This window comes from Silurus meridionalis, chromosome 22 (assembly GCF_014805685.1).
Source record: "Silurus meridionalis isolate SWU-2019-XX chromosome 22, ASM1480568v1, whole genome shotgun sequence".
NCBI classification, from domain to species: domain Eukaryota; kingdom Metazoa; phylum Chordata; class Actinopteri; order Siluriformes; family Siluridae; genus Silurus; species Silurus meridionalis.
Window position 1 is genome coordinate 9,247,100 of NC_060905.1, and position 26,529 is coordinate 9,273,628.

Below are 26,529 nucleotides of genomic sequence, written 5' to 3' on the forward strand. Positions count from 1 at the left end.
GTGTGTGTGTGTGTGTGTCATTTTCTTTCTCTGTCATGAAACAAGGGGAACAATGCCTTGGCAGGGTAATTAAGAATGGCCTCTAAACACTAAAGTATGGCAGAAACACTCCAGATGAAAGTAAATGATTAAAATAATTACAGGCACTGAGCTGACGAGCTGGAGTGCGGGATGGCCGCCGGACATTTGTCGGTAATTAGATAATTAATCTGAATGCAAATTATGAGTCCTAACGAAGCAGTCAGGCTAAACCAGTGACAAATGTAGAGAGAGAAAGAAAGGCAGGGGGACAGCAAAAAATAAAATAAATAAATGAGTATGACACATTCAGACTTATTTTCACCAGTGTTGACCTGTGTATTGAAATGCAAACTTTTTCTAAATAATACGATTATTTGCCAAGGACAGGAGTGTGACAGTGAAATGTAGTGTTTTTGTTTATTAACATACAAAATCTTTGCTTCTGTTAAAGGTGCTACTGCATAGATTATAAATACTAAAGCAAAACAATGCTTTTAAATGATTCTTCTATCACTATAAATGTCTTTTCAGTAGTCTGAATCATGTGAAATAATCAATGCCAGCAACTACTTGCGGTTTGAGGAATTTGGTGACTTTTTTAACCAAATAAACATTTTGTAAAACATAAGCATTTTTGTTTGACATAGCCCTCCATATTAACTAAATGTATTATTCAAAATATATATAGTCATGCTATGTTATAAATTTTTAGCTACCTACATTTTTCATTTATCCTAAATATCAAATACACCCAATTCACATACATACTTTTTAAAATAATTTAATGATTTATGATAAATTTCAGTAAATAGAGAGAGGGAATTAGGTAGGCAGAGTATTATTGAGGATATATTATTGGTTAATGTTACTGTATTTTCCTAGCAGTATGTAAGTGTTATAACTTTTAGAAGAGAGCAAACGAGATACCTTCTAACGTTTTAAATATATAATGAATAGAACATTTTATGTTTATGTTTATTTTTATAAAGTTCACTTTTGAAGCTAAATATTTTCTCATTTCAGCCTGAACACATCGCCATTAGTCAGTCAACCCAAACCAGATCACGTGATCAGAAAGTTCCCCCCCCCCCCCCGTGTCCGTACCTCACTTCCGGTGACGCGAAAAAAGTGCGCCGCTGATGTGCTGAGGTTTTGCTGTGTAATTTCTTTCTGTCTCCGTTCAGTACCGGTGTCGGTATTATTTTATCCTAAGTTTATTCTACTTTTGCAAGATGGAATATTTGATTGGTATTCAGGGTACAGACTTTGTCTTGGTTGCGGCCGATAACGTGGCCGCCAGCAGCATCATCAAAATGAAACACGGTAAAGATTTGACAACTCACGAGCCTTAGCTTAGCATAAATGTGTTATTAGCGGGACAAGTTAGCGATTAGCCTAGCCATGGAGTTCTCCTCTTAACTATTATTCATATATTTAACAGTTTCGGAATTGATTTATGAGTAAATAGGGTCAGACGTCCTGTATGCACAAGCAGAAATAAATTACTACTTCTTAAATTGCTAAAATTGTTTTGTGAGTAGTTTATGCTAGTCATTGCTATCTTGTTAGCTAGGCACTTTGTGCGTAGAACAGATTTCTTGCAGCCCACTGTATTAATCATCCAACCATTACTGATTTGATCATATGCTGTAATGTCTGAATAATTTGGATACACGTTTATTTTACAGTTTTTTTTTTTTTTGCTGTAGATAAGCTGCAAGACAGACAAGCTATTCTTAGTAGATGATTAGGCGAAATCCGTTATGAAAGTGAAAGTACATATCTTTTTCGCTTGTTAGTCCTCTTTAACATTATTAATCAAAAGCGCTACTTATTAATCCTTTTGTTAATATTATGGTTATTGGTAAAAATAATGAGTTTTATATATACAATATAACCGGCTGATTATTATTGGTGTTTTCTTTGAGTGTGCGTGTAATGGTATGTAATTAATCCAAGACAAATATGAACTTTAGTTCTTAAAGACTTTATGAAATATTTCAGATTATGACAAAATGTTTAAACTGAGTGAGAAGATCCTGTTGCTGTGTGTCGGAGAAGCTGGAGATACAGTACAGTTTGCAGAATACATTCAGAAAAATGTCCAGCTCTACAAAATGAGAAATGGTACGTAGCATTGTACAGCTGTAATATTGTTTCTGATGTTTTACATTTATTTAGATGCTAACTGAATGAATATATGTATGTGTGTGTGTGTGTGTGTGTGTATGTGTTCCCTTACAAGACTATCGTTAAATGGCCTGGATCATCTTCAAATAGTTTCTTGTCTTGACTTCAGATTAGTCTTAGCAATTAATTTGCTTCGATTATTCTTTTAGTCCATTTAACAAAACATGGAACACTGTTTCCCACGGACAATTATTACTGACGCACCGCTGCCTAAACTCTTGAAGCACTCTGAACATGTAACACAGAAGCACGAATGAAAAATGGAAGAAGGGGAGAAAACAGTGAGGGGCGCGAAGAAGACGCAGTTTTAAATTAAAACATAAAGAAAACACAGTACAGTGTGGTTACAGATTTTTAAGTAATTTGAAAAAATATATTTTTTTATATACAGCGCGGTCAAATGTCTCTATGCACTGGCCATGTAGAGCAGGTGGTGGAGCATGTTTTTAAAGCTGGCGATAAAAACACGGATTTAGTGCGTGGAAAATTTTAAGCAGCTTTCCGGAGACAAGAAAACCACATCGCGATACTGTGCAAGATTAAATAAATACAGGAGTAAGAATAATATTGAGTTTCACAAAAACTAATATTGTCCCATAACCTTCTCTATACGGCCACTGCGAAGAGATTTTTTTTATTTGTAACATGGCAATTAAACTCACTAAATGGCTTTATTCTTCACTGATATTCTTGTATGCATTTTCAGCAATAAAAATGTAAATTATTCTAAAAAAAGAAAAAATTGCTTGTTCATTTTAAGAGATCGTTTGTTTTCACTCTCTTATTTAGTATTGCTTTTAAATAAATAAAAATTACATCTTACCCCATTTATCTATGGAACAACCGTTAGAATACTCGATTGCTAAAATAATTAATTACAGCAGCCCTACAACAGACCAAGTATAACTTTTACCTCCCTCCACCCTGCATCAAGGCAGGCTAGGGCAGGTTGAATGCTGGTTGGGAGTCAGACCTACACAAAACTTTGCAAAAGAAAAACACAACAGAGTACAGACACAGAATATATTACAGGTTTTAACAGTCAGACGTTTAAAGTTGGAGCCCAGCCCATTATGTCATCTCTGTTTAGTCAGGCAAGGACCTCATCAGGCTTCCGTCAGTGTCAGGTGAATAGTTTAATAATGATTAGATTGTTGCCATTTGGTCCAAATAGTACCATCAAATAGACACTGCACATAAAGAAAGAACATTCAACAGCTTCTCCTTCAAGAAATTATAATTTGGTTAGACGTAGTAGGTTCTATGAATTTGGTCAGAAACTCTGGGTGATTGAGTTATTTAGCCACTAACTGCATGCAGAGCTCTCTCAAATACTATCTGAAGTCATTGCTAGTAATAAAGTATTTTTGAGAGAAACCTAGTAAAGCCCTAGTGTGTTTCTAGCAATCTGACTGTCCTGCTAGGCCAGTTATTTGTAGTTATGAACAATGTGAGAACATGCATGTTCCTGTCATTCTCTCTGCCCCAGGGTTCAGGAGGTTTTTAACAGCATTATTGTTACAGGTGTTTGTGTCTGACTTTAATAATTTGTTTACCTTTTCAGTAGTGAACATTTCATGGCAAAATAAAACAAATCTTTTCTGCTATTTTTTGGCTATATTGTCTATTATTTATTTTTATTGTTTTGTGTTTTGTCACCTATATACATTTGCATGTGTTAAAACCAGTCTGCGTTTCTTTCTAGGATATGAGCTCAGTCCAGCGGCCGCTGCAAACTTCACCAGGAAGAACCTAGCAGATTATCTGCGCAGTCGGGTGTGTATTTATTTATTTATTTATTTATTTATTCAACAGAAGGTAAACATGCGAAAGTCTAACAAATAAAATAGACAGTTTTTGTTAGTTTTTTTAGGACTTCACCACATAAAAAGGAATTTGTTAGCACATGCAGTTTGCATTGCAGTGGATTACAATACACATAATGGAACCACAGCCCACTCAGTAAAAAAAAAAAAAAATAATAATAATAAAAAAAAATTATATATAATATGTATTAGAACTGAAAGATTTTTTCATCAAATAATCAAGTAATTGTATAAGAAGTACTTTGTCTTTATTAAAGAGCAATACTAAATAAAAGAGGAAAGATTAGACAGGTCTCTTAAAATGAACAGGTAATTTGTTTTACTTTTTTTTAGAAAAATGTAAATTTATATTGCTTACAAGAATATCTGTGAAAACTTAACCCATTTAATTGCCATATTACATCAAAAGTCCCTCAGTGGCCGCAGATAGTAAGTTATGGAGAAACTATTTGTTTGATGAAACTCAAAATTATTCTCACCTGTCTGTACATAAAGCACGTTGTGAATAAATGTGTGTTGTATTGCAGGTTTTAATTTAGCCTTTTTTTTAAATATTTATTTATTTATTTACATTTTGAATAAAAATGGTCAAACAGAAATGCTTCAAGCATTTTGCTGTTAAAATGAAATTATTTATATGTTAAATCTGATTTTATATATATATATATATATATATATATATATATATATATATATATATATATATAAATATATATAAATATATAAATATAAATAAAATAGGCTATTAGTAGTTGTAGGTATATTTTATTTGATTATTTTTCAATAACTAGTAAAATAAAAAAAATTCTAAAGTTTACAATTTCACTTTTGTTGAAGGTGTGATTTGTATATTGTTTTCCTGCCCCCAGACCAATGCTCAGTTGTTAACAATAAATTAATCTGTAAATCCAACCCATGCTGGGTTGGCAGTGCAGCATTGTGCACCACTCACTGTGAGTGAATAAGGGCCCATGTTGACTGTGATCGGAGACAGATGTCAGCATGTTGTGTGTCTGCATTGTAAATATAAGGTGTGATTCAAAAATCCGATCTCTTAAACACCTGAGTGTTTGTGCATGCATTTGGTGCATGTGTGTGTTTGTATGCATGAGTTTGTGTGTGTGTGCCCATGCTTATGCACCCATCTGTGTGAAAAGGTCTGTCTACACCCTTGTCCTGTTGTCTGCTAGTTTTTGTGTTAATTTGTTAGGAAGAGTAGCTGTTGCTTGTCACAATAGCAGAAGGGAGAAAATAATTACAAAAAACAATTAGAGCATTTGTTGCAGGAGGGGCTGCAGAGGGAGAGCGAGCCCGGGGGAATGGAGGCCTCAGGGGCATCATGAATTTGTTCCCAAATCAACATGCTTCAGCTGCAGCACGTCTAGTGCATGGTTAAAGAAAAGCCTTTACTGGCTGCCTACCAGTCTTTCCTCATAGGATTAGTTTTAGTAGTATGGTCTCTAGGGTTGGGTGTGGTTAGACAATAAGCATAAGTGAAAAACAATTATAATTACTTTTATTCCTAATGCGCACATTAAAGACTTTTTCCTTGCTGTTTTTTGTGTCTGTGAATTAGGATTAGGTCTTTGAGGTTAATATTTTACTTTGAAGACATATTTTTGTATTAAGCCTGTATTTATCCTGAGCGCATTTCTGATTAGTGAACATTGACATATGGTTCTATCACCTGACATTAGAGTGGAGGATTGAAATGAAAGTGTTACCAGATGGATGTAGTGTAGTGTCTAAGAGGACCTACGGATGTATTGTGTGTGCTGTATGGGCTGAGCTTAAGAAAAACAACAACTGCGCCTTCTGGGAACTCCTGGAATCTACCTCATCTCTCTGACAGCTATTTTGTTACAACCTAATCTCTGTTTATGGGCTAAGATGCACCTTTATGTGATTGCCATGGACAGTAACATATGTTAAATTATGTTGCTATGTAATTGAATTTAAAGCTTAAATCGTAATCACTGTGACAAAAAAACAACTTTTAGTATGACTCTGGCAGAGTGTCTTACCAAATGTTATTTGGTCATTTGCCGTATGTTCCATTCTTGATCATTATGTAGTTTTATGTAACATAAACATCAGAGCAATTCATTAGTTTGAGGTTTTACTATTTGCAAGGTTTTGATGTAATCACATGTGATCAGATGTGTACATTGGTAACACAACAAAATTTCACCCACTGAAAAAGTAAGCCCGAGGTTCTAAATGTATCCCCATTGTGTCTCTTATAAATAAGTTTAGAGTGCACAGATTGTCACAAATTATTGTTCAGGTTCATCTCGGGTCTACACCCAGATAATCTGTAGAATGGCTTGACAAGTTTTGACTTCCAGAATGATGTCCCTAGCCTCAAATAATTACTGACACTATATTTCATGTTATTCTTTGGCTCAGGCACAGTTGAACTTGAAAAAAGATGCCAGGACAGAGAAAGTCAGGGTTGCCTTGGGCAGCTTGTTATAGTGTGTAGGAACGCTGGAACATGCACACAGGGAACGGGAGGTGGAAGTGAAACATCTCTATCTTGACTGTCCCCAAGCCATTTTGCTCTAGTATCCATATCAAGATGTATAGCCTAGAGTGCTGTTGGGCATTTGTATGCTCAGGCGCTTATATTTATGGTCCATTCTCTTGGGTGAGGTGAGAGAATTGCTGTTGTGTTAGGAACTCAGGTGGGGTATGTATGAAACAGGTGGTGAGTTAAGAGAGAATGAATGGAGATGGCACTCCTGGGAGCTCTCTAGATCCCTTGCCTTGTCTCTTCAACAACCTGGGCTTTGTCTGCAGGGATACTCGCATGGAGCACAGCCAAGTTTCTCTAACATTTACACCCCCATTAATTAAGTGTCCAAGCCAAAATCAGACAGGAGGCTTTGATGATATCAAGTCGACAGTCAAGAAGCTTTTATTTTCATTTCAACCATGTATAGCTGATGTAGTACACGGTGAAATGAGACAACGTTTCACCAGGACCTTGGTGCTGCATAAAAGCCACATCACACAACATAGAGCCACGTAAGAGGTCACAGAGCTAAGGACTAAAGTAACATGTCCTCGCCGCATAAAGTGCATTGTGTGCAGCCTAGTACACAGTGCAAACAGATACCACAAAATAACTGGTACCTCTAGTGGTTAGACAGTTTGGATGACAGAAAGCTAGGTTCTCTCTCTTTCCACATTGTACTGATGCGGGAACTAGGTGAGTTACTAATCAAATTGGACACTCTTATGATTATAAAAAAAAATAAAATACAGCTTGAATTAGTAGGAAGAGGAAGTGTAATGCAGGTGTAAAGGCACAGATTTAGGAGATGGCAAAGCACGTAAAAGGGAGAGAGACTAAAGGAAGTTTTAATGAGCTCTGGCGCAGCTCCAGGGCATCGGGGCGAGGGTGGGAGGCTTGGAGAAGGGAGAGGAGTAAGGAAAGGTGGGGAGGCGCTCCGAGCAGTGGGGGTGCTGTCATCCAGCAGATGTCACACCCCCGGTGACACCAACGACCCCCCAGACCGCATAACACCCCCCAACACTCACACACCGCCTTGCTTTCTTTCCCGTTGCAGTTTTTTCGCACCCTCCTCTTTCTCTCTGACGCTGGTTTTGATGTTGATCATTCTTCTCAGTCCCTTTTTCTGTTGATTGCATTTAGGATTGAAATTGTTAATTAAAAACAGAGTTTGTAGTGAAAATGTTAAAGTAAACTTTAACAGTCAATACAACTCAAGCTTTCAATGATATGCCTATGTATCTTTCTATCCTTATTTTCTCCCTCTGACTTGCTCTTACCTGTAGACTCCTTACCATGTGAACCTGCTTTTGGCCGGATATGATGAGACAGACGGACCTGGACTGTACTATATGGACTACATGTCGGCGTTGGCTAAAGCCCCTTTCGCTGCACACGGATATGGCGCTTTCCTCACTCTGTCCATCATGGACAGATACTACAGGCCAGGTGAAACACCGCACTCCTCTGTTTCTGTCTCTCAAAATCTATATAGGTGTTTTCTTGCTGTACATCCAAAAACAAGAGCCCAAATAAGTAAAAATCATCAAACGTGTACAAGAACATGTCATCCGACAACAGAACAAATGGGATCAAATCAACTACATGTAAACATATTTAAAAATTGTGTTCGTAAGACTGGTCTGAACATGCCTGTGAACTCCTATGTTCCAAAATAAATGTAGAATCTATGCTTGTTTGCATAGAAATTGTTTTTATTTAGTACTAGGACCTGGGGCCTACAAGAAAAAGTGTCGCTTCTATTTATTCATTCATTCATTTATTTATTGATTGATTGCTCACAAAAACGTCATTACTTTTTGTCTTTGTCCTAGTTGTCCTGCTTTATACTGTTTCCTGCACTTCTCTGTATAAATCATACTGTTTATTACATTGTACATTTGTTCTTTAAGTGAATTATTAGTTTTTCCTTATCTTCTCGATTGCTCTGTGTGCAGATCTGACACGTGACGAAGCCGTAGACCTTCTGAAGAAGTGTATAGAAGAGGTACGCTAACTCCCTCTCTCACACTCTCCCCTCTGCCATTTCTCAATTCCGCTGAAGTTCATGTCAGTCTTTTCTTGTTGCTCTATTTCTGATGGTGTGAATGGCAGCTCTAACTAATGAAGTGAAATTACAGTGTTCTGTACGTTTAAATCATTTAAGCCATTTTCAGTGTTAATTGCCTTTTCCCCTCCCCATGCACACTAATGTGTGATCATTTTTTCCCCCTCTATTTCATAGCTCCACAAACGCTTCATCCTGAACTTGCCCTCATTCACCGTTCGTTTGATCGACAAGGACGGCATTCACGACATGGAGAAGATACTTGTGGGGGCAAAGTGACAGTCTGCTGTGGCATCTACACACCATCACTCTTTTGTACTGCATATCTAATCCTTTATGTTCAAATAAACCTTCAGCCTGGTTAAGTATGTTGTGTTTAGAGGATTTATTTTACTTTATTAACAGTATTATTTGTGTTCTCTTTGAGCACCTTGTTTCAAATAACAGAAAGTAATCAAAACCAGTATTAGCACTTACAACCTTTTGCCAAAAGTCAAACATGGAGGTTTAATAAAGGTTATTAATAAAAGATAAACATTTGTAAAAATTAGTAATTTTCTAAATTCAGTTTAGAAATTTTAGTTACATATCTATCCCATCAAAGATGAGAGTATATAAGCAGGACATTATGTATTCAAGAAAATTAAGTTTCACATAACTACAGTTAAGAAATTTGCTCAAATTGTGTTACCTTGAAGAACTACTTGAATTAATTTACAGCATGAACTGGGACAAAAATAAGAACTGCTCATCAGTGACTTGTTTTTGAATGTTACTGCTGTTTTTCGCCTTTTGCAGAGAAAGTCTTTTTGTACTCAGCTTTATTTATAAGTGTGCGCATATGTATGTGCGTGTGTGTGTGCGCGCGCATATCTTCCCTCTGCAGACAGGTGAGATTAATAAACATTAAACAATCCCCCCTGAACATAACCGGAATCTGTAGGGAAGAGGAGCATATGTTCGCCTGCAGGCACAGAGACGCTGAATAGCATCTCTGAGTATCAGAAGAGAGAGAAAAGATCGGGGAATTAACACTCAGGGTGTGTGAGCTGGTTGGGGGGCAGGTATGGAGGTGTAGTGCCCCTAAGCAGATAAAGAAAGGTAAAGTGGCAGATGGAGTGAGAGAAGGACTGGAGGGGAATGAACTACTTTGAGTTTAGTTACTTGTGCTTGCAACTGTGGTTTTGGGTACCTTCTGATTACCTGCTGAGACTTTGCAATCTTTGGCGTGATCTGAGTTTAACACTTATGTACCAAAGGTTTGGATTGCACCAATATAAATAAATAAAATACTGTGATCACTTATCAAATAAGGAGAAATATGCTAAACATATGGATATATGGTGTATGTAAATATGAGTATATATATATATATATATATATATATATACATACATACATACACAAACAAATATATATACATTATACATACATACACACTCTCTCTCTCTCTCTCTCTCTCTCTCTCTCTCTATATATATATATATATAAATATAATATGAATTTGTTGTGATGTAATTACAAAAAGATCACTTTAGCCTTTTTGTGGGCTCGCTCTTGCTGTGTAAATGTTAAAAAGATATTACTAATTATATTAATTATGTTAATAATTCCAACCTATTCAATTATTTAGTATTTCTATTGTGCACATTTTCTGTTATTTATTTTTAAAATATGATTTCACTAAAAAGCATTTGAAAATCATTAATATAGCAATCCGTACAAGATTTTATTTTATTTTAATTTACACGATATTTAAATGATACAAATCTTACTATGTCAGGGACGTAAGAAATAAACACCAGAGGAATTAATCAGGCACGATCCATTATTTTAATAATATATTACATTTACCTTGAAATACATTAAGAATGAATAATAATAACAACAATATTAATAATAACATGGTTAATAAACATACAGTAGGGAGTAAAAAAAAAAAAGCAAAAAAACTATTTGCATTGTTTTACAGCAAAGCCTCCCACCAGCAATGTGAGCTTCAATCTCCAGCTGCCTTTCACAGTTCCTGTGAATCGGTTTTCAATGGGGGCAAGTGTAGGGCAAGTGCACAGGGGGCTGTTCTGAATGTCCACCCCACAGTAAAGAAAAGTAAGAGGCTATGATTTACTCTCTCAGATTGGAACAAATCCAGCGGCTGATTCAGTCAGATTTGGATATCAAGCACACACACCCACACACATAAATACATATACACACACTCTGTATCTCTCCTAAAGGCTGGGGAAGAGCTCAGTCTCTGTCTTTGAGATGTTGCCAGATATACAGTACATCACTGCTTCATTTGCAGTGTTTGAGGTCTTTCTCCTGGTGGCCTTTGCCACCTCCCTCAGCTTTGTCCAGCAGTTTGAGGGCCTCCAGCAGGTAGCTCTGGAATGCACAGAGGGCAGCACAGATGGCTGGTGTGCCAAAGCCGTGTGTGAGCAGGCTGAAGTGGGTCAGGCTGCCTTGAACCCCGGGCTCCAGGCATGGTGTAGGCCGACTCGCACCCAGTGGCGACCTGTCTTGGGACATGAGGTCAACAAACTCTTTGCAGATCTCCCTGAGGACAAGGAGAAAATGAAGGTTAGTGCACAACACAGTGATGGTTTTAATAAACCCTAGGGCTGTTGATGCAACATTTGTAGTTCAAATTTACATATACAGATTTGAAAGCAGAAAATCATATTCTACTTTCAGTTTCAGAATACACTGTCAAAACATGAATCTATTTTTAGAATCTATATTTGTATGATTAGTTTTACGTAAAACTTGTTAAATAAGTTGATTATTGCTCGAAAAAAACACGCTCTGACTAAACAGGTTACTTTCATGACACAAACATGGTGTTTGGTATTAAATATGTAGTCACAAATATGCAGGATAGTGTTAACACAGGATGTTGAAGTCCAGCATTGTAGGGTTAATGTACTGAATACTTTACATATTAAGAAAACATGATGAGCAAGAAAGAATTAATCCAAAAAGAAATTTACACAGAGGTAGTCAATGTCTATTTAAATGAACAGGGATACACAGGATGGGGAATGCTGAACAATCAGCACATCATTTAGGTATAACTTACTGTACCTGGTGGATATAAATACCTGTGTTATTTATTAGTACTTATGCGTAAATTTGTAAACTTTAAACATATAGTATTTAGTAATAAATATGTAGTCATATATATGTAGAATAGATTTAACACAGGACTTTTCCATGATACTGAACTCCAGCATCATAGGGGTTAATGTACTGTATGCTTTACATTTTAAGAGACCAAAGAAGGAAGGATACACAAATCCAAATCTTTGTGATTTTTTTTTAAGTGAAGAAAAAACTACAAGACAAATTTTCTCAAATATCAGTGTTGAAAATTATATTTGTGATTATGCTGATATGCGTACCATGAATGTGAGTATTCCACTACACTTATGGCATTTGGCACACCCTTATTCAGAACAACTTACAACTGAGCAGTATAGGGTTAAATGCCTTGCTCAAGGGCCCAGCAGTGGCAGCTTGGTTTTGCTGGGATGTGATCTTTTGAGCCAAAATCTACTGTCCTGTTCATTAATCTACCACGGATTTCTTGGTTTATATGATATGAATGTGTAGTAGAGCTCTACTCTTAATATTCTCAATATAGTGTGTGCAAGTAAACCACTAAAGGATCAATAAAAACAAAATATTTGGCATAATAAATTAAAAAAAACATATTAGTGTTTTCATTTGTGTAGTTTTGTATGCACCGATTATTATAGTATTTTGAGGGGATAAATGTCAGTCTGAACACATCTGATCTCTTCGTGCTCATCTGCTAATGATGGAGCTGCATCAGCTGTGTTGGGCACAGAGCAGTAAACCCTGAGGGCTGGATTTGGATTTAGATTTGCTGGCACAAAATGTTTGGATTGCACCTCTGCTAGGTTTAGTAAGCTAAGAAAAAAATCAGATCATCAAGCTATAAACCTATAATTAATTGGATTAATAAACATGGAATAAATATTCATATGTAAAATGTATTAAGGTCACCTTATAAGGTGAAATTAACAACGTTAATTCAGATGAGACTGAAACTCACTTGGTAGCCAGCAGCATGCTTCGCCGTGTGGGTAGCTGGTCTGGATCACTCTGCCTACATAGATACTCTGCAGTCGCCTTTGCTGGGAATTCCGTCTCACACACATAACCGAAATCCCGTGCCAGGTGGACTGCCTCACCTTAAAGAAAACATTTTAATTAGATTTTGGCAAAAAAAGTGCCAAAACATAAGCCTACAATGCCTTGGTTGTATAAGTGATTAATCTGTGTATTGAACTGTGCAATGGATAATAAAATAGTTCATTTTATTTTATTCTATCAATTCAAAGTCTTTTTATGTGCATGTGTGTGTACGTGTGTTTGTGTGCACCTTCCACTAGTGCTGTGAGGAGCGTGACATTAGCTGCCTTGCGGCGGCCAGCAGGAAGGTTTAGGCCGATCTTCTCCAGACGCTCACGGAGACAGCGGCCACCATTCTTTGACTTTGCTCTGAGGAAGGGGATGGAGAGATGAGTAACACTGCTGACATGCTCTCATTAGCAACTTTGACCAATTCACCTCTTTTCTAGTTCCCTTATTTTCCCCACATGTCATTTTTCATATTGTTTACTTCATGAATTCATATCGTTTACCTTGTATGCCAGATCATTTCTCATTCATTAACCTTCATTAATCAAGCAAATTACTTTTTGGTGGCATTTTTGATGTAGAAAGTGGATAGATGTAAAAATGTCGGTATGCTTAAATCTTTAAAAAACATTACGTGACAAACTACGTATAAGATGTAAAAGACAATGTTTCAAATAATAAATTATCAGATAATATATATGACAATAAATTTAGGAAATTACTGAAATTGTAAGACTGAAAATAAATTAGCTTGAAAAAAATGATCACCTTAACATATGCATGTATGAGTGTTACTATGTGTGGGCCTATAATTACAATGTATTCATTATTGATTTGATTTACATAATTAAAAACTGTGAAAGATTCTTTGATTGTTAATAATATTATATGTATAAAGTAGGTACTTGTGTTCTTACCCCCATTTCTGCTAATATGATTAATATGTGATTATGACTTGGTTCTGTCCTGAGCTCACCTCCGCAGCACTCCTCCTAACAGCGAGGCGTTAAGACACTCAGGAGGAGACAGTCTTCTCTGGACCTCTCCCACTGTCACCTTGTACTTAGAGGTAGAACTAAGGAGGGACAGGCGTCCAGGCACAGAGCAGAAGACCTCTGCAGGGTTGGACACACCACCGAGACCCAAGCCGTCCTTACCGAAGGACAGGATAGACAGAGAAGAGCCATTCAGCTTGGATGGGATAGGAACTAAAGAGAGAAAGAGAGAGAGTAAGAGCGACAGAAAGAGAAAGAGGATACATTAGATTTATATCTGCTTTTTTATTTTTATTTTGCATGTTGTTGGAATTCATTTTCGTGGAAAATGTAGAAAGAGATTAAGTAGGATGAATGTAAGCAGCAGGTCTGAACGGGTTGATTGGTTTATCACTGTAAATGTTTTTCTACATATTTAATTTTCATTTATATTTTAGAATGAATTTCACAGATTTTGCTCATGTTCTGTTTGGGCACATTGGCTTTTATTTGCACTAAATTAGTGGAACAACAACATGGCATTAATTAAACATAACTATAAATAAAGTGTAATAATAAACAATAAAAAATTTCATGCCATTGTGAAATCATTTGTCACAGAATGCCTGTCAGAGTACAAGCCAGGTATATCTTAAAAGGAAAAACTATTAGGTTTTATAAAGGTTTTAAACTCTATTACAAGATGTGCATCCTATGAACTTTCAAAGTAAACCCAAGCGTATTTCTTGCAAAGCTTTAAAAAACATGCATAATTTCTAAACAATTAGATTCTGTTTTTTGCATCCTGCCAAAGATTTACTTTTAGAACAGGCAGTTCATTAAATTTATGAGCATTCAATAGACTTTGAGACTCAAATGCATGTTTTTTTATTAACATTGCTGCAAAATGGCAGTAAAGAAGAATGATATTGCAAAATTATAATGAGCAGAAAATAATATACTGGCAGCAAATCTGAGGAAGCTTTGAAAAATTTTTCATTTAATTTAATTATTTTAAAATATTAAAAATAAAGTATAGTGAATAAAAAGAATGTATAATGGCCCAGGAATGGTAAGGTGTATGTGGTCCGTTATTATTTTTAATGTTTTTGTCACACTGACTGAAATCTTAACCTTTCATTACTATAGTTATCGTGTTTAGGATTGAGTAATAAACCTGTATAATTTGTTACTTAAATAAAATGGGTTCGGTCAAAACCTTACACAACTAAGTTTTGGACAGTGTGATCTTCCAGTGGAAAGTTCATAAATAAAGCTTTAAAAAGCAAACATATGATTGAGCCTAATATTAGACTATGTTAATTTAAAAATGATGTAGATATCTTTACTTTATGTGCTTGCTTACAGAGGAAGCAACACACTTACATGCAACATTGGTGTATTGTATTGTGTGGTGTATCCTGTGTGCACCGCCTCGTGATTATGCAGCTTTGTGTGTCTGAAAGCTCTCGGCACACCTTTGGTTTATTCATACAGTGCCTCTTATCCCTTCTGAGAATCTGCGAGACCCCTGAGAGTGCTCCGTAACTGATCCGCAAACGCACAAGTTAAGATGGCATTTGTGTAAAATACATGATAGCTGTAGAGCTTGAAAACTTCTAAGACAGCATACAGCCTGAGTTTCTGCATGACCTATAAAAATCCAATTTCTTGGTATTTCAGGGGAAAGATCACACTGTGAAGTCCTCATAACTCTTCTTCATCACCCCTCCTCCTCCTCCTCCTCCTCCTCCTCCACCCCTGAGCTGGTTTATAATCCCTCTTTTTTTTCTCTCATATGACCATGAACAGTTCATTAAGAGTTGGTGCCTTAAGGGTGAACTGAGCGTTGGATGATTTTTTGACTTCACATGAAACGACACTGCTGAATTATTTTGTGGTGGGGACTGTGTGTGTGTGTGTGTGTGTGTGTGTGTGTGTGTGTGTGTGTGTGTGTTTTAATCTGTAAATATCTTAGCAGTCCGCATCCAACAGAAAATCTTATGATTTCTATTTATAGTTATCCTCAATTAAAAAAATTCCTTACCTTTCTTGATAACAGAATGATCCAAGATTCCCAGGGATGACGCTTCCTCCATACCCTGTTAAAAAAAAAAGTTTTTAATTGCCATAAACAATATTCAATTGCATATTAAATATAAAATTCATAACGTTGCATTTTTTTAATGAAATGCAAAAGATTATTCATTTGCTGATTTTTCTCATGCTTTTTGAACATAACACGGTATACTTGACAGAAGCTGGTATTTTCTTTATTGGTCTGTGCGGTAAATTTTTTAATTGATTTAATTAGGTCTAAAAAATAAAATAATTCATCCTGCGCTTTTTTTTAAAGATGATTATATATGTTTGGAGAATGGGATTTCAGTGTTTATTAGCCTAAACAAATACTAAAAGCTTGTATTAAATATCCATACAGATTAAAAAAAATATTATAATAAGGGGAAATTAATGATTGCAAATTAAAAAGTAACCCCTACCCTTTTCTTGGATATCTCTTATATTATAATCACATACGAGTACGTTTTAGAAGTGGTTTTTAGTTTTAATGTTATAAATTCGTTATCCAGTCTACGTTTTGTCAAATGTAGAAAATAAAGATAAAAAGTGTTTGGAATAATTAAAATCGCGTTCTTGTGTTGCGCACTGAAACACTGAAACAGTCTCACGCAGGGAGAAAAAAAACCCTTTTTGTTAACCTTAACTGCTTATATAAATCGATTGGTTGCGCTCAGTTGTCAAACAGAAAGTCATTCAGAGCAGTTTGATCCTGCACCTGCTCAAAAGCAACCAACGCCACCGAGTCGGGAAAATGATTCCGAAACCATTTTAATGAAACGATTGAAAAGAAAACGATTTCCTGCTCGTGGAGATATAACTCTCCCCGTGAAAACGTGTTTATTATTTACAAACACAGGGAATACTTCTATCTGCTTCATGCATTCATTTTTTTTTTCAAAATGTATATTAAATAGCCATTCAATCAGCATGAGATAAATGAGATTATTGAACAATGTGAATCGTCTATATGTTTTAGTGCATCTGCATATACATTCTGGCCTATATATGGGATGCACTTAATTAGTATAAAAATATTTAATAGTATATTAGTCTAACAAATCCTTCTGAATCACTTAAAGAAATTCTGAATTTGTGTTAAGAGATTATGGGAATGTGATGATGAGTGTAATGGGTAATTATGGTAGTAATGAGAGATCTTTTCGGCTGTATTTTTTGATTATTATGTGCTTATAAGTGTACTGCTCCATGAGAGTAATGGAAGTAATGCGTGAGAATGGGAGCATGATGTGATTATATGAGTGATGTGTAATCAATGTATACTTATTAGAATGTTATTATTGAGAGTAATGAGTGATTATAGGAATAGAGTCTGAGTAATACATTATATTATGGAAGCATTATATGATTATGTGAGACTATTAGATGAATATGTAATTGTGAGTGCAATGTGTGATCATATAGAAATGTCTGGAAAAATACCGAACACGCAAATAAAGGAATCGTGAAAAAAAAAACAATACGAGAAGTGTTTGAAATGTATATTATTTTTATATTTGAAGTTTGTGTAACTTTTAGGTTAAGGGTATTAGCAGATATTTTGTAAGTTTTCAGTTTTACACACTTAAAAAAAAGAATCAATAATAATAAAAAAAAATCAATAATAAAAAGGTTTTACGGGACTACCCGGGATCTTGAATTTTGGCCTATAATCCGCAAGACTCTCCTTGTTTTAGATCTGATGTACACTCAGTAGTATGTAAAGATTTGTTTTATCTATAAACTTGCCTGCATGTCCTCAGTGCCGTGCTGAGTCGCGTGCACACCGAGCGACGCGTCTCCCAGCACACCCGCGCCTGCTCCCTCTCCGAGCGCGTGCAGGAGCCGCGGAACACCGGCGTATTCACGCCGGGGCTCGAGGCTCAGCGCGCGGTGGTGCTGCTGCTGTAGGACCCCCGCATCCTCCGGGTTGCGGCCCCGCGGTGGGTGCCAGGCGGCCTGCTGGTGTTGATGTAGGGAGCTGATGGACTGGTACGGGTCTGCCAGGTGCGGGTATCCCGAGTCCTGAGCCTGCGAGTAGGAGAGCGACGCCTGCGGATACGGAGGAGGGAAGTAGGGCGGCTGGAAGTCCGAGGCTGGAGTGTGGCACAGCGGAGGAGCCGCGGAGTAAGCCGTCTGATTCAGGGAGCAGAGCTGAGACAGTCTCGGTGAGGAGCCCGAGAGCCCATCCGAGCGCTCCTACACAAAAACAACACAATTATGAACTTTTTCTGTTTATTATTTATTTTTTGGAAACAATTAGAAACAGGAGGATCTCAGAGAAAAATGTTTGAATGGGGAAATGGCTGCAAATCTACTTCAAACATTAATACTTCCTAAATAATCATTTCAAAGATGAACATGTAGTTGGCATGCGTGCCAGCGAGGACAGTAGTGGTGAGTTTGTCTTATTGTCTTATTCTGTCCTCTCACAGTGTCTTACTGTAACACTTTGTTTCATTTACAAATCTTTAATTATGGTTTTTATGCTTCTGCTTTATGTTGTTGTCTGATGTTATACCCAGGGAATATCATCATTATCTTGTTGTTGTGCACAGCATTAAACACAATACAACAGCAACTTCTTCTTCTTGGAAAATAGCTAAATTCTAAAATAATAATAAAATACAATAAAATAAACAGCACTGATGAGAAAAACTAATTCTGCGTATTTACACACCTATTAATGATCAGGTCATTTTACAAAAAAAATAAATGATGGAAATATTATTATTTAACATTTGCATTTTAATGCTGAAGACGTTTCAATACTTTAAGTTTAAATGAACGCATTACTCGTTCTGATTTTTAATTATTTTTTTTAAACCCGTTCCTACGCATTTAACAAAATAATCCACAGATTGATAATGAAATAGTTTTAGACTACACGGCTGTAGATTGTGATGCTTTCACAGCAATCAATTCTTGAGATCGAGCACGAGCGATCTGTGAGCACGGATTTATTTTGTTACAAATCCTATTTTAAAACATTGTTAGTATTATTCCCTCGATTGCATTTCCAACTGATTGTGCATGTTTATGCATTAATGCATACATATTTCAGATTATTCCAATTTCTCCCCCTGTAGTTTACCACTTGATGTGCTCAGTAGGTAATTGTGTCGATGCGTTATCTCAGATTAACATGGCAATGAAGTGCGCAGCAGAATAAAGAACAAATCAATGCACTTTTTCAAGCAAAAGTGTAGGTATAGAAGTGCTGCTCCACTCACCATGGTTGAGTAGGTGTGCACTAACATGAGGAAGTACAAGTGGTCGGTGGTGAAACTTGGCTCTCTGTCCACTTGCAGGATCCTCGAAAACGAACGATCAGGGGAGTTCACAAAGTCATGTGCGTGTTAAATCCATGCACCCGGGCCTGAGTGTGCGGAATGGTCTGCTTACGAGTGCTCCGCGCGCGTGCTCGCGTGTGTGCGTGTGTGTGTGTGTATGTTTGCGAGATGCTCAAATGTTCAGCTCTCATGGGCTGTGTGCAATGTGAGCTCTTATATCTACACCACAGCTGTACAGGGGAGGGGTCGTGCGGACCACCTTAAAGGCACAATTATTACTCTCGGTAAACTATATGCACGATTTATTAGTGAAACTGAGTTCGAGTTTAGGGTCAGTGTCGGCGATCCGACTGAAAAACAAATGAAATACTTTTGTAGTATGTTTTTCTATTTAAACAAAACAGCATGCACGAGCATAAATAGGTCTATTTAGCAAAGATTATGATTCATTTTTGAGACCTTGCCTTGCTATTATTATTATTATTATTATTATTAATATTAATAATAATTGATGCGCACATCATTGCCATGTTAATAATAATAATGTATACTATATACACACACACTATAGTAGTTTATACAATACTGTAATAACCAATATAATATAAACAAAAGTTACGATGCTTTTCACATTTATTTTCCATTAAAATCCAAGTCTAACAGTTTGGTGTCATTCCCTTAGACAATTGACAGATAAAGAGTTTTATCAATAAGACACTATAAAATGAGCTGAGTGTTTGCTTACCTGTGCACAGTAGGGATCTGTTTTAGACCTGGATTTCCACAGCATGGTGCTTATCGCTTTTTCAAGTTACTGGCTGGATGCTCGAGTCGGGAGAAGAGTGGAGATTTGGAGCTGCAGGTTGAGCAGTGTGTGAGGAGAGAAAAGCGACACTCAAGACTTTTATAAACACAAAGAGAGACGGGACACGGAAAGGGGCGGGGGATGGGTAGCAATGACACCGGGTGTAAAAGTGGGGACACAAGAAACACCTGCTTAGACAATGTGCTCTTCTGAATAGTATATATGGTGTAGATTTTAGTCATTTACTGGCAATTTGACTGGCAAATCAAATGTACAGTGAACAATTGTAAAACATGTTTAGAGTGAAGAAAATACAGAACCCAGAAGACTTGCTTATCTGGCAGAATTACAACTAAGCTAAATTGTCTTACCAAACCATTTAAAGTGCTGGGATTTGAACACATTTTGAATCTTATTTGTGACGCAAAGCCTTGAGCCATCATGACTACATCATCCCACTACTGCAACGGACTCACTGAACTCCTTCTAGTACTGAATGAAGCGTGGCACATCAGTACTCATGGCTTCCAGCTGTGTAAAAGAACGTTGCACGTTCGAATCCCCGTTCTACCACATCGCTTTGATTGGATTCTTGAACAACTTGTACAACTCAGGTTACCAATAAAGTGCTGTCAAACTTTTGGGTTTGAGGCCTATATGTGAACTGATATATTTAGTCTTTTCTTAATTGTTATCTGCTTTAAATATAATAATGTCTAAATAGATCTAGTAAATGTCAATCTATTTTTGTCAACAACAACAAAAAGAACAAAGATTAAGGATTAGTAGGCTTATGTTTCGCAGTGGATATTGTAGAAATGTGGAAACGTTATAAACGGGTCATGTGATTGTTTAAAGCACCTTCGAGTTTCCAGTTTATTGGATTGCAATAAGATCGCCATCTAGTGGCTGTGTCAAACAACTGCACTCGAACTAATTAAACAGTGTCTAATAAACAAGCATTAAAAACTTTCTAGTTTTACAGGCTGCAACAGGAAGCTATTGGAGAATACACATTTCAGATATTTAACCTTGCTGTAACATTGACTTCTCTATTGGTCAATTCTATAATGTAATCTAATTTTCTGGTACAAGATTTCCATATCGATCCTACATTCATACACAATGTAGTAGTGAAGAGGAGAGAAGGGGGGAAAAAAATAAAATAAAAAAAATGGACTGGAAGGAAAATTAAAAAAGACCAGCGCAGGTTCAGTAGCATATCAAAACTTATTGTCAGTAGCAAGCCAGTACTGACCAATTAAATTAAACCAACTAAATTCATTTAAGCAAAATATGTTTTTATTGAATTTCTGCATCATAAAGCTATAAACAAAAGAACACTATCAGTTGAATTATTTAATTGCTTATGATCTTAGCTCATTAGAATCTTCTTGAGTTGTGGCATACAGTGGAGTGAGTTCTTTGCTTCCTTTTTCATACAAACACTAATATCTTGTTGACAAACTGGGCAGTTATGGGCCACGGCACACAGAGCCTCCTCAAGGGCCTCCAGTGAATGAGAGTCTGGAAGAGAACAGCTGGATTCCAGCAGGCTGAGGATGTTCTGCAGCCAGCCCTCCTCCCTGATGATGGTGGCTATCCAGGGCTGTGCATTCACACAGCCACCCAGAGCCTGCATACTGAGCCTCCAGAGCTCACATACCTCCTCCCACCATGGTGCCCACACAGCGGAGACTTGTGCCTGGCCCTTTCCCTCAACTGCTTGTAATGCCCCTCGAAGGAAACGCAGGGCAGAGGAGAAGAACCGCTGCTGATTGGAATGTCCCTGGCCTGTTGGTGACATAAATAATGATAATCTTTTTAGTAAATGTAACATTTTTATAAATCTTTGAGCCCACTCCTGATTCATGAACAGAACGTTTCACTTAAAGAACCTACAGTGGTTGATCAGTCATGGTTCATGGGTGAAGTCACTGTTCTATATTTCTAATTTGTACAAAGCGTAGTTTTATCCACAGTATATACACATGTATAAATTCCCAGACAAGAGGCCCATTGAGACACAAGCAAACATTTCTGACTGGAAGGTATTTTTTATAAACTGGGTTCTTCAACCACTTGTGCTGAGGACAATGCATAAACCATTATTGTTTATCATTGTTGACATTTTTCCCCCCATTATTTGTAATTTTAAATAAAGTTATTGCACCTTAAACAATAGCCATTGGCACCTTGCAGCTTCCTAGAAAAATAGCTATAGGTCTATAATGAGCAAGCCAGAGGTGAAGAAAAACTCCTTGAGAAAATGTGAAAGGAAACAGACTAAAAAAGAAACCGGTTCACATCTAAGTGATACCAGATAGTGCATTTAGAACATTAAAGTTCTAGAACTACAATCCGGAAAGTCAAAAGTATGTTAAAAGGATGTTCAGTTTAAGCATATTATGAAGGAGTCCTAAAATGATAAAAGGTCAGTCTTTATGAGTGCATTTCTGTAAGTACCTGCTTTGTTTGTTTTTAATCTGTTGATCATAAGACCCAGAGTGCAGAAGTTGGCAGTCAGAACCAACAGGCGAGACTTGTGGATGAGGATTGGAAGTGCTTCACTCAGCAATGCGTCAAGGGAAACAAAGCAAGCATCAGTCCTGCGAACATAAGAAAATCAGCACATCGCAAAATGGTTTACTAAAAATTTGAACACTTTAATAATTATTTCAATTATTATCAACAGTACGTAAAAATGCAATATTCTCTGTGTGTACCTGACTCGCTCAGGTTCTGTGACTACAAAATTGAGCAGGGCTGAACAGGCCGTTTCCAGACTGGGATCCCTATTTACTGTTTTCCCGCTCTGAGTCTTCAGGACTCCCCAGCCATGAGCGAGAAAGTCTACCAGTAGAGCTGGAGTCCCAAAAGAGAGCAGCACCTTTCTTGGGCTTTCCTCAGCTGACAGGTGACAAAGTGCTGGGAGGAGATATCTGTGAAACACACACATTAAAATATAAATATTAAAATAATACTGTAATTTACATAAATAGTGGTTTAAAGCTGAGAAATGTATCGTTTCAGTGCCGTCTGGTGCTTGCAATTGAATTGTAATAAACATTCATGAATTTTCGTCTTCCCTCAACCAAACTTAGGACCTCTAATACAACTATTTAAACTCTAAGTTAATATGTACAAAAAGCATCCTAAACACATAGTTCCAGTTGCAGGCAAAGCAAACTTATTTACATGCATGCATACATACAAAGTGGGACTCTTTTTTTTTTTTTTTTTTAACAAAAGAGATCAATTAAAGCTTTAAATCAATAATTATACATTGTTAAGACAATGTCAAAAATAGCAAATGACACATTTATAGTAGCCTAATCTGAACATAAAGCACAGAAGAATCCAGGAAAATGATGCACACGAGTTATGTTTCTGACCTCAGCACATGCTCGCCTGTCCATGTTCCAGCCTGTGAGCCATCAGTGAAGGACATCGTTGACATCCAATCTGCCAGCCCTGTGCCCTTCTTGTCTTGTAGGTGATGTTTGGTGTAGCCAATGAGAAATGGCAAGAGGGCCATGATCTCGTCCTTTAAACATGACGTTTCTTCAGCCAACCAAGCACAAAGAGAGCGAAATGTAGCAAAAACGAAGGGGTCATCGTAACGGCTCGGATCCACCTTTTTAGGAAATAGGATTTTTGTTTGTGAATGCACAATTAAAGCATGTTTAATTAAGATATCTAAGCAAACATATCCATGTAAATCATATTAAGCGTTTTCAGGTATGCTTTCACATTTGCAGTGTTTAGTCTGTTTGAACGAAATGCGAAAGGTTTCGGAGATAAAAATGTGGATGCAATACAAAGGAGGTTTTAAATTAGTTATTTATACGTACAATCGTTTTTTTTTCTCCTTGTTTTTGTTTGAGAGCAATTCATTTTGATAAATTATGAAGATTTTCTACATGCAATTTATTGCCCATATTCTTATTTTTAATCAATGGGGCCCAACTATTAGTCTGAAGACATCCTTTATAACAAGAGATCACTATCTGAAAGAACAATTTACAATGAACCTCAAAACATCAATCAATACTATAGACTGAATTGAAGAATTGGTGAATATTCCACTTCACTGCTACATTTCTTTAGTTTCATTGGTAATAAGTGTTTATTGTACTTCTCATTTTAAGCTCTCAATTTTAAACCAACTCCTTCTGATTTGCTAAGAAAAGTATAACTACATAAAAGTAATTCTGATAATAAGCAAATATTTTGTAGTGTGCTGTAGATACTGCCCCAATTTTTTAGACCCTTCATTCCATTTTCACTGCACAGATGTAGTACACATTTTTCTCACCTGTTGCAGATAGAAAATGATGGCAGAATACGCTTCCTCCAAGACCCCCAGCACCTGCTTGCTCTGCTGCACACTCAAGCCAGCAATGGCAGTTTCCAGCTGAGTATTTTCCACGATGCATGCTTGTTCTATGGCTGACTCCAAGATACGATAACAGGCAGTGAGGGTTTGCTGCTGTTGAGCAGACAGATTTGTACCTGGAGGCTCCTCTAGTGCCATCCTCACCTCCACGCAGGCCCGGTTCACCAGCAAGCAGCAAAACTTGGGTGGACCTGCTGGATCCCAGCCACACAGGTCTAGCAGGCAAGCAGACAGAACCAGAACATGGCCCAGCTTTTCCAAATCGAGTTTCCCCTGAACTAATGGACGCATCGTTGTCCAAAGACGACTGACAACATCCCTGAGTTCTTGAGTTTGTGGCTCGCATCCTGGTGGAGGGAGAAACTGTGGTATCTGAGTGCACATTTCCAGACGCTTCAAGAATGAAATCTGGCTGAAGTTCTGAGAGACCCAATCAAGGAGTGAGAGCAGCTCTGATGGGTGTTTGCTCCAAGCTCGTTGCCTAATTCTGCTGGATAAGAGATGAGCCAGGAGTGGAAGACCCTTCTCTGAGCTGAGAGTCTGTTTTTGAGACACGGCTCTGCACAGAGCAGGTACAGCACCACGAGACAGCAGCCGATCCGGGCCCAGCGGCAGAGAACACAAAGAGTTCAGAACATGATAGCAGTCAGCGGCTACTGCCTCATCCAGGGTGGATATGGGAGCCGAGACTGCCTCATCGCCTCTCTCTAACCCAGAATGACTCGTCGGTGCTTCTTTTCCTGGTGTGCCTTTGTTTGTCTGATGAGATGCAGAACTGTTATTGGTCTTCTCACTGGCTGGAGATGCTGCAGCGTCATTCTGAGCTTGCGTCTGTCTGACCGGAGTTCCACCTTCCAGCAATCCCAGCAAGAGAGGAACAGTACTGAGCAGCTGGGGATGACTAGCCATGTCTGGGTCTGTGCTTAGAGCAGCCAGCAAAGCAGTACCAAGAGACAGCAGCTCCTCAGGTGGAAGCCCAGAGCTTTCGCTCCCTCGGATCGCCGTCACCAGCAGGCGTGCGGGCAGGTTGAAACCCACCGCTTCAAATACTCGATGCAGGGTCGCACAATCCATCTGATTGGCTGGACACATCCGTGTAATCTAGAAGGAAATAACAATTTGAATGACTTCAAAAATAAATCAAAACATAGAACATTTTACTCCTGTTTTGTGTTTCAAAGAAAAAGACATATCGAGGTAGGGCGGTTTAGCTTGATTTTAATGTTTGCTTGGATTTCTCAAAACGACTATTAGGTGCTCCTTTAAAATCAATCAAGGTATACTAATATTGCTGATTAGTATTTATTTTCTTAGATACTTAGATGCTGGTGGAACAAAAGCTTTCATGCCATTTAGAGGCTTTGTTTTTGGTTTGGATTGATCATTTGGTTATTTATTGCAATCGATTTGTCAGGGAATATGTTTGGAAATTAGCTGCTTCTAAACCTCTGAGAGCTTTGATTTCTAGAAATTGGCTTATTGGGGGTTTTAGGACCTTACCAGGAGAAGAGATGCCAGGATGTGGCTGTCATTTTTGGCACGAGTGAGCGTGTGGAGACAACGCTCTAGAACATCTTGCTGTGCGGCAGACAGGCCGTTAGCTTCAGCTGCAGGACTGGAACTATCAGCTCCTGATGCCGCCTCAGGCTTTGGATCATGAACGGAGTTCTGCTCCATGACGCTCAGACTCTCAGTTTCAGCCATCCTCAAAATCACCTGCAAACACAGAAGAATGAGACTTCTACCTCACAGATCGTTTTCTATATACTCCACATGTAACATAGAGCACTTATTGTGTATTAAGTGAATGAAAATCAAACAACAGGAACAGTTTAGCAAAAAAACACGTGAAACTTACTTTGTTCGTGTCAGCGACGCATCATGGACGGGTTGCTGACTTCCGGTAGAGGAATGAATGTCAAATTAAAAGCCAGAAAGCTCAACCCAAACCTTTATTAGTTAACAGATATTACGCCTCCTGAGATCATCAGCTGATATTACTGAATATGAACAGCTGGATTTCAAAGAAAATTATATTCTAAAAGTGAAAGTTAATCTTTTATCTGTGTAACGCAAAACACTAAGTAACAAGTTTTATATATATATATATATATATATATATATATATATATATATATATATATATATATATATATATATATATGATTTAAATAAATGCAATCTTC

The 26,529-nt window shown here is 37.3% G+C and overlaps 3 protein-coding genes across 4 annotated transcripts; 1 reads left to right on the forward strand and 2 right to left on the reverse strand.

The window, feature by feature from the left end:
• The first annotated feature begins 1,133 nt into the window (after window positions 1-1,133).
• psmb2 (proteasome 20S subunit beta 2) lies at window positions 1,134-8,988 on the forward strand. The gene is made up of 6 exons (XM_046835463.1): window positions 1,134-1,344; window positions 2,026-2,148; window positions 3,917-3,987; window positions 7,842-8,004; window positions 8,514-8,563; window positions 8,801-8,988. The coding sequence occupies exons 1-6, from the start codon at window positions 1,254-1,256 to the stop codon at window positions 8,900-8,902; spliced, it is 600 nt and encodes a 199-aa protein (XP_046691419.1). The 5' UTR covers window positions 1,134-1,253; the 3' UTR covers window positions 8,903-8,988.
• Window positions 8,989-10,483: 1,495 nt separating this feature from the next.
• On the reverse strand, window positions 10,484-20,503 carry tfap2e (transcription factor AP-2 epsilon). Of its 2 annotated transcripts, XM_046835024.1 has the most exons (8): window positions 20,316-20,503; window positions 19,885-19,995; window positions 17,596-18,045; window positions 15,815-15,869; window positions 13,770-14,001; window positions 13,035-13,153; window positions 12,705-12,843; window positions 10,484-11,183 (listed from the first exon to the last, which is right to left on the reverse strand). In XM_046835024.1, exons 2-8 carry the CDS (start codon window positions 19,927-19,929, stop codon window positions 10,922-10,924), a joined length of 1,302 nt encoding a protein of 433 aa, XP_046690980.1. In that variant the 5' UTR covers window positions 19,930-19,995; window positions 20,316-20,503; the 3' UTR covers window positions 10,484-10,921. The 2 variants fall into 2 exon arrangements, with proteins under 2 accessions (XP_046690980.1, XP_046690981.1); XM_046835025.1 differs by lacking the exons at window positions 19,885-19,995; window positions 20,316-20,503 and adding an exon at window positions 19,080-19,308.
• Window positions 20,504-21,228: 725 nt separating this feature from the next.
• ncdn (neurochondrin) lies at window positions 21,229-26,342 on the reverse strand. The gene is made up of 7 exons (XM_046834748.1): window positions 26,202-26,342; window positions 25,844-26,059; window positions 24,263-25,444; window positions 23,340-23,581; window positions 22,671-22,886; window positions 22,411-22,553; window positions 21,229-21,738 (listed from the first exon to the last, which is right to left on the reverse strand). The coding sequence occupies exons 2-7, from the start codon at window positions 26,045-26,047 to the stop codon at window positions 21,320-21,322; spliced, it is 2,406 nt and encodes an 801-aa protein (XP_046690704.1). The 5' UTR covers window positions 26,048-26,059; window positions 26,202-26,342; the 3' UTR covers window positions 21,229-21,319.
• Between the last annotated feature and the right edge of the window lie 187 nt (window positions 26,343-26,529).

Bases quoted from the DNA above. Each gene is read 5' to 3' on its own strand.
- psmb2 (XM_046835463.1), top strand. From the start codon at position 1,254: ATGGAATATTTGATTGGTATTCAGGGTACAGACTTTGTCTTGGTTGCG. The intron at 2,149-3,916 runs GTACGTAGCATT...GTTTCTTTCTAG, and splicing joins GCTCTACAAAATGAGAAATG to GATATGAGCTCAGTCCAGCG. The intron at 8,005-8,513 runs GTGAAACACCGC...CTCTGTGTGCAG, and splicing joins GGACAGATACTACAGGCCAG to ATCTGACACGTGACGAAGCC.
- tfap2e (XM_046835024.1), bottom strand. From the start codon at position 19,929: ATGCTGTGGAAATCCAGGTCTAAAACAGATCCCTACTGTGCACAG. The intron at 15,870-17,595 runs GCAAGTTTATAG...TTTTTTTAACAG, and splicing joins ACGGCACTGAGGACATGCAG to GGTATGGAGGAAGCGTCATC. The intron at 12,844-13,034 runs GTGCACACAAAC...GTTTTCTTTAAG, and splicing joins CCTCACAGCACTAGTGGAAG to GTGAGGCAGTCCACCTGGCA.
- ncdn (XM_046834748.1), bottom strand. From the start codon at position 26,047: ATGGCTGAAACTGAGAGTCTGAGCGTCATGGAGCAGAACTCCGTTCAT. The intron at 23,582-24,262 runs GTGAGAAAAATG...TTTCCTAAAAAG, and splicing joins TCATTTTCTATCTGCAACAG to GTGGATCCGAGCCGTTACGA. The intron at 22,554-22,670 runs GTACACACAGAG...TTATGTTCGCAG, and splicing joins ACAGAACCTGAGCGAGTCAG to GACTGATGCTTGCTTTGTTT.